Source organism: Acyrthosiphon pisum, chromosome A2 (genome assembly GCF_005508785.2).
Source record: "Acyrthosiphon pisum isolate AL4f chromosome A2, pea_aphid_22Mar2018_4r6ur, whole genome shotgun sequence".
NCBI lineage: Eukaryota > Metazoa > Arthropoda > Insecta > Hemiptera > Aphididae > Acyrthosiphon > Acyrthosiphon pisum.
The window spans coordinates 36,798,296-36,805,223 of NC_042495.1; the positions used below are offsets into that span (position 1 = coordinate 36,798,296).

Sequence of the window (6,928 nt, forward strand, 5' to 3'; positions counted from 1 at the left end):
CTATAGGGAGATGAAAAATTAGAAAATTCTGATCACTAAACATTATTGTCTTGTTACGCATCATTATAGTTCATAATATTAACATAAATAGTGTCGTCGAATACGGCAAAAAGTATATTTTTATCAGTTACACGCATCCCGTGGGCTTGTTCCTTGTTTACGGATAGCGAGCCCCCTACACACACGATGACCTTCGTATGGTTTATTATTGATGACGCGCGGAAGTAATAATATTTTTTAAAAAAAAACATTGCACCATTACGTTATTATGGGTAACTGCTATTACGGTGTGTTATTTTAAGGCGAAAACGTGGTATTACAACAATAATCGGTATTTATAAACAGCTGATCCGCGAACAGACATAGTCCCGGTGCGTAAAGTTGAATCGATGTCCGATGACAAAAAGATCGCGCGCAAGTTGGCAGACGCCAAACGTCTAGAAATAGACCGTTTTGTTTGCCGCGGCAGTTTGGTTTTTGTGTTTGTGTGCATTCCAACCTTCGTACTGTGTTTAAGGCATATAAAGACTTTAGATACAACAGGTAGTGCCGCCGAGTGCGATATAAACGCTTTGAACGCTACAAAATCATAACTGCTGAAAAATGACGAAAACCACTGAGGAGGCTGGATACGATCTCGTCCAAGTATGTCACCATCGCCAACAATTAATGTATTATTATTATTATAATCGCAGCGAACACGATTTTTTTTTTATATGGATTGACTAATAAATTTTTTTCAAACTTAGGTTGCACGTTTCGCAAAACGTATATTAATAAATCATAAGTGAGTTCAGAAACTTTTAAGAATAATATTTTATTGTAAATGAACAATGAACATCCAATATATCGACTACCCATTTTTGTGAAAAAAAATAACAAATTGTAATTTAGGTATTTGTATAATAGAGTCTTGTCTAAATAGGCAATAGTTTATAAAAAACTCATGAAAAAAGAAAGAAAAAGAAGTGCACTCTTATATTGTTAAACCACTTTAAGACTAAAAAATAGCAAAGTACCTAATTACATTTTTTTATGCACAATATATATACCTATCTAGAACTGGCTTTAAAATTGTATTCAACTCTGCAGTGTTAAAATAATTATGTAAATAGCCTTTTGTTTTGTTACATTACAGTAATATTACTTATAACCTGTAAGGTTCGGATTCTATATAGGATTGTGTGATCTAAAAATATGTATTATAGGAGTGATGCATAAATTTACTTTATACGTCAAAATAATTTTATATTTTATGCATTAGAGATATTTAGTATTGTTTTTCAAGTTTATATTTTTTTTAAACTTATATCCTTTATTTTTACTTATTTGATTGTCCCTAATATTTAAATCAAAATTTTAGGGAAAAATGATAAATGAATAGATATGAAAAATACCAACATTTCATTGCATTAAATCGTTGTCTTAATTCGAATTTTTTATTTATCATTAATTAATAATTATTATATATTATATATTATATTATAAATTCATTTTTTTTTTAGTCAATCAGTTGTTTATATTCTTAGGTCATATTATAGCATAAGCATCAATACATATTAGTGCTTTAAAATCTGAGCCTTGCTAATATGTCTGCAGTACCTACTTAATACCTACCCACTTAATTCTTAAATAAATATTCAACTGCTCGGCATTAAATTTTGTACCTACCAGTTGCATCTTGCAGTACTTATGACTTATCATGTATACTTAAATAATTGAAGTAGTTTTATTGTATATAATATTATGTAAATAATAAAACTATTATTAAAATGTATGTGAAATTATAAGAACCTAGTTTACATAATACAATATATGTATTTATTTTTTTAGGCTTTACTCAAATTCCACGATGGATCTCACGGTGCCCGAGATCGCATGGTTCATAAGCCCGGATGGAAAATGCTTTTTATGATGCTAAAATATTTAAACTGCTACCCGGAATTAAGTGAGTGAGCCAAAATCTGTAAAACTCGTAGGAATATCAAACGTAAAAAAATATTCCTAAAAATAGGATGTAAAATTCAAAAAAATGTTAACACCTATATTCTTATAGTGATATATTATTTTGCATTCTGTGACAGTCAATAGTCATGTATACGATATGATAATACAAATATATTATATTACCATAATATATCGTCGACTGGTGACTGCACTGTTATTAATTGATTTTAAAATTATAAAAACCAAACGCCCAAACATTATTGTGAAAAATAATCAAATATTACTTTTATTTATACAACTTTATTATAATAAACAGGCACGCAAAGCGCAGCAAAATATTCTGTATTTCTCAGAAGTTATGAATAGTTCACACAAACAAAATAAAGTATTATTATTTATTATATAATATAGGTGCTTTTATTTTCGATGAAAATATTGCAATTTAATGAACATGTATATGCAGTATTATTTTTTTTTTTCAAGATAAATGAATAAAATATACATTTAATATTTATTCTAACACACCTTCTTTTAAAAAAAAAAAAACTTTAGCGTGGTAAATAACAGTTGAAGGCTAATATCACAGTTAACTAACCAAAATATGTTTACTCTATATAGTTGTACAAGTTGTTGAGCGTCCTTTTTAAAAAGCATCTTGAATTTAACTTATAATTCAATAATTGAGTTATACTTTTATTTAAATTCAATATATATGGGTATATATAATATTATAAATTATAATTCCAACAATTCAATACAATGCAATTAAGTATTTGTGCTGTGACAGTAAAACTACATTATTATTACTTATTGTTGCAGTATTTCACAATTAACGTCCTCATATTTATCAATTATCTTATGAGAAAATCTGAAAATTTAATTTTGCTAATAGCAACTTCTATAGAAACGCTAATAGAAATTAGAAACTCAAACTTAAAAGTGTTGGGTATCGGTGATGCATTTCAACATAAAATAATATTTTACTTTTACCCTTCTACTTTCCATTATATACAATATTTTGTCAAACTATCCAACATTATATTACCTAACCACTGACAAATCATTATTCTTATAACTGTAGGTATGTATAGTTAATAGTCCCCATATGGTGTATTATCATTATTCCTTGATAATATTATTTATTTTAGACAAATTATTGAAGAAACAAACCATTTGCTTAGAGCTATGTGATGTGAATTTAAATACCATTTAAATGTTTGAATTTTGTTCCACAGCTTCAATGCCTTATCAGTTGACTCCGATTGTACTGGACGTACCACCCGAATATCGTCAAATTGTCTTGAAGAATCCCATGATGGTTAGAAGACGTTACGTAGAATTACTACCTATCAAATATGGGTATCGAGAATTTTGGAAGACTCATATAAACCGTTCGAGGGCATTGCCTTATCAATATTTATTGTGGGAAGGCGGTTTCGTTCTGATTGTATTTTGTTTTTACGCCATTGGTTAGTGGAATTAACTACGAACATATTAGAACTTCACTTAACCTAAAATTAGAAGTAAAATTAAGTAATTCTTTATTGAAATACAGGCGATAATGTCATACGTGTAGTAAATATCACAATACATTTTTCAAAAAAAGACGTACAACCCGAACCGTTGTGCTATCAAGATAAGCTCATGCTGGAAGAGGTGAACAAATTAATATACTTTAAAAATGAATAAGTAATATAAATAAATATAAATAATGCATTTGCTATTTTTAGTGTTATCCACTGGATACGTTTAATCCCGGATTTGCATTACCCAAACCAGTATCGATCAACACGAACAGGTAATTTGTGTAAAACATAATAATATATTTTGTAAATTTATCCGCTAAAAATGTAATTAAATTCTGGTGTACTATTATGAATTGTCAATGAAGGTGGACAATTTTGCGAGAGTTAAAAGAATCCAGTGACAAAAAAGGCAATGAACTGTTTTTGCTATCGTTGTCACCTTTAATGGACGAATTGTCTGACCAAGTTCTTACGGACACCAGGCGCAAAATGTTAGAGCTGTTGGAAGAAGCTATGAGCTGGAAAAGAAATTTTGATCGTTAGAATAATCTGTTACAATTTAAAAATGTTTGAAAACATATTATTTATTAGTTATTTGTTATTAGTACGAGTAACTTCATATTTATAAGACGTTCCCGTTATTCGATTGTTTATTGCAGACCTATATTCTTAATTTATTGTAAACACTCATAAATATAATATGAGTGACGTTTAAGTTGTAAAAGTCATATACCTATTTTAATAATTGTTTTTTATTAATACTTGTGTAGACTTACGATCATAATATTATCCTAAATATTATTATTTAACGTTTGGTTATTTTAAGATATAATGCGTTTAGACGTGTGTCTGTATTATAATATTCGCTAAGAAAATATCAAGTTGCCGGGGTTATTAAAAGTCGACTATAGATCAATATCTTGTTTATTATATCATATTTTATGCCTGTACTGCAATAGTACACACATTTAGCATATCAGATAATATGATTCAAATAATTATCCTCATTTTGCTTTTTAACTGTTTTTTTACTACCGTGGTGACATTTAAAGAAAATGTTTCAAGTCATGAAAACAAAGGTCTCATAGCCAACGGAGAAATATATGACGTCGAGAAATATCCGTTTGTAGTGTGCTTAGTGATAAGAACCGTCCGAAAAAACGGTAAGGGGAAGGCTGTATGCACGGGCTCATTGATATCGCCGTTGTTCGTTTTGACCGCCGCACACTGTACCGTTAACGTAACAACATCTAACATAAATGTATTCTAGCGCTTACACCCGCATTTGTATACGATAAAAATTACCGTATTTTTTACGAAAAGTTCCGTAACGTTTACACTGTTTACAGGTATACAGCGGCAAAAGCCACCAACATGTCCATCACATATACCGACATCATATGTTTGATCGCAAAAAATTTTTGGCAGACATCTGCTTGTTGAAAGTAAGCACTCTGGCAGACTGACATTGTAATTTGTAAATGATTATGTCGTATTAATATTGATATTTAATCTAATATATAAAATTCTCGTGTCACAGTGTTAGTGGTCGCACTCTTCCATAACGGCTTGACCGATTTTTATGACATTTTGTGTGTATATATTCAGTAGATCTAAGAATGGGTCGTTAAATATTTTTCACCCTCCAGCCTCCTACACCCATCCGGGGAGGTGCTCATACGGGGATTTTGAGATTTACGGTGGACATTTTTGTTTATAAATATGGTTGCAATTGGTTATAGAAGAGATAAATAAATATTAATAAATTAGCATAGGTATTTTTATTTGGTTGCCATTGGTTAATAGGGCAGATCAGGTGCAAGCATAATGCATCAAATCAAATTTTCGCACATTCCATACTTGATATGCTGTCGCACATTGTGTGTGAGGCTGAGTTGCACCCAAAAGGAGTTGAACAATTGCGATTTGTTTTTACGGGCAACGAAGTGATCGGGATTAGATAGTAATATTATTATAACATTAATGTAATATCATGACGTGTAGCCAGGCATATTTTCTCTGAGAAGTCCAAGGTTTTTTCGACAAGAATGTAATATCTATATAACTATACAATTAAAAACAACCTATCTGATTTTCACCAAAATTAACGTAAAGGGTACTTATTATATACAACCCCTTGTATAGGTACACCACTGAGTTTAGATAACAGGTAGGTATCTATAGTAGGTAGTAGGTACCTAGATGGCTAGATATATAATATATAGGTAGTTATATATACTCATATAATATTTTATAACATTTTATGCGATGTTGCCACATTCACGTGGCCGAAATTTTGAGAAATTTTGCGAGCTGAGTCCAGCTTTATCGACAATGTTATCAATTAATAAATTAGTTCCGGAGCAATAAAGTTCCGACGTTTTAAACATTTGAAATTGGGAGGAAATATAAGATAATAAATTAAGATACAATTCCAAAATTATTATAGAAATTTAATAATATCAGTGTTCGATCATCCATCATGCTCTATAGTATTCTTGACTCATAAACCATGCAGTATTTTTTTTAATTCGTACCATATTTTGATTTTATTATTTTCATAACTATTATTATTATTATTATTTAGACAATTTGGCCCAATCGTGTCTCAGCCATATGTACCTACTAAATTATAATTTTTAAGCTACCTGTTTAAAAATGTATTTAGCTAATTGCGTGTTTTTTTTATAAAGATTTCTTTCTGAACATCAATTATAATTTATATGTTTGGTATTTGGTTTTAAATTATATACATTGAATTAGTACATACATATATGTGTATTAATGTAATAATATATATAGATGTATACATATATGACGTATATACCTACAGTTATAATTGGAATTTAGCTACAAAAACCGTTCAAGAATGTCGGCCATTATATAAGTTTATCTGGCCATCCTGGTGAATTTTCCAATGGAACAATCCTGAATTGTGTTGTCATTGGGTTTGGGATTACTGAAGATAATACGCTACCTAAATTAAAGGGGTTTATGACCAACTCTAATGTCACGTACGGTCCTACAGCATGTAAATTGTTCAATACGTAAGTACTAAATAATTTAATTATTTAGAAGATCATTTACCTACAACTTATATAGAATCTACACGTTGAATAGATCAGATATAATGGATACATGGAATGAATATTTGTGTTCAAAACCAGACATTCATATGGTATGTCCTGGGGACAGCGGCGGTCCAATGATTTGCAATGGGTGCTTATATGGAATAGCCAGTCACGGATACAATTTCAAAGAAGAAAATAAGGAAGACATCGATTGTGGCAGTCCCGACATTCAGACTAGACATCTATTCTTATATAACTACAGAAAATGGATAACTGATATTACAAATAAAGGAAACACATTAATACCACACTATAAATCATATATTACTACTATTATATTAGGTAGTATTATACTATTATATATTGTGAATGTTTAGTAAAATA

The 6,928-nt window shown here is 29.8% G+C and overlaps 2 protein-coding genes across 2 annotated transcripts; both read left to right on the forward strand.

Annotated features, from left to right (window-relative positions):
- Window positions 1-374: 374 nt before the first annotated feature.
- Window positions 375-4,389, forward strand: LOC100165045. The gene is made up of 6 exons (XM_029490141.1): window positions 375-645; window positions 1,834-1,948; window positions 3,183-3,416; window positions 3,503-3,603; window positions 3,678-3,745; window positions 3,839-4,389. The coding sequence occupies exons 1-6, from the start codon at window positions 604-606 to the stop codon at window positions 4,014-4,016; spliced, it is 738 nt and encodes a 245-aa protein (XP_029346001.1). The 5' UTR covers window positions 375-603; the 3' UTR covers window positions 4,017-4,389.
- Window positions 4,390-4,429: 40 nt separating this feature from the next.
- LOC115032995 (beta-fibrinogenase brevinase-like) lies at window positions 4,430-6,928 on the forward strand. The gene is made up of 4 exons (XM_029490140.1): window positions 4,430-4,734; window positions 4,823-4,918; window positions 6,324-6,520; window positions 6,594-6,928. Exons 1-4 carry the CDS (start codon window positions 4,459-4,461, stop codon window positions 6,919-6,921), a joined length of 897 nt encoding a protein of 298 aa, XP_029346000.1. The 5' UTR covers window positions 4,430-4,458; the 3' UTR covers window positions 6,922-6,928.

Bases quoted from the DNA above. Each gene is read 5' to 3' on its own strand.
- LOC100165045 (XM_029490141.1), top strand. From the start codon at position 604: ATGACGAAAACCACTGAGGAGGCTGGATACGATCTCGTCCAA. The intron at 1,949-3,182 runs GTGAGTGAGCCA...TTTGTTCCACAG, and splicing joins AAACTGCTACCCGGAATTAA to CTTCAATGCCTTATCAGTTG. The intron at 3,417-3,502 runs GTTAGTGGAATT...ATTGAAATACAG, and splicing joins ATTTTGTTTTTACGCCATTG to GCGATAATGTCATACGTGTA.
- LOC115032995 (XM_029490140.1), top strand. From the start codon at position 4,459: ATGATTCAAATAATTATCCTCATTTTGCTTTTTAACTGTTTTTTTACT. The intron at 4,919-6,323 runs GTAAGCACTCTG...ATTGGAATTTAG, and splicing joins CAGACATCTGCTTGTTGAAA to CTACAAAAACCGTTCAAGAA. The intron at 6,521-6,593 runs GTAAGTACTAAA...CACGTTGAATAG, and splicing joins GCATGTAAATTGTTCAATAC to ATCAGATATAATGGATACAT.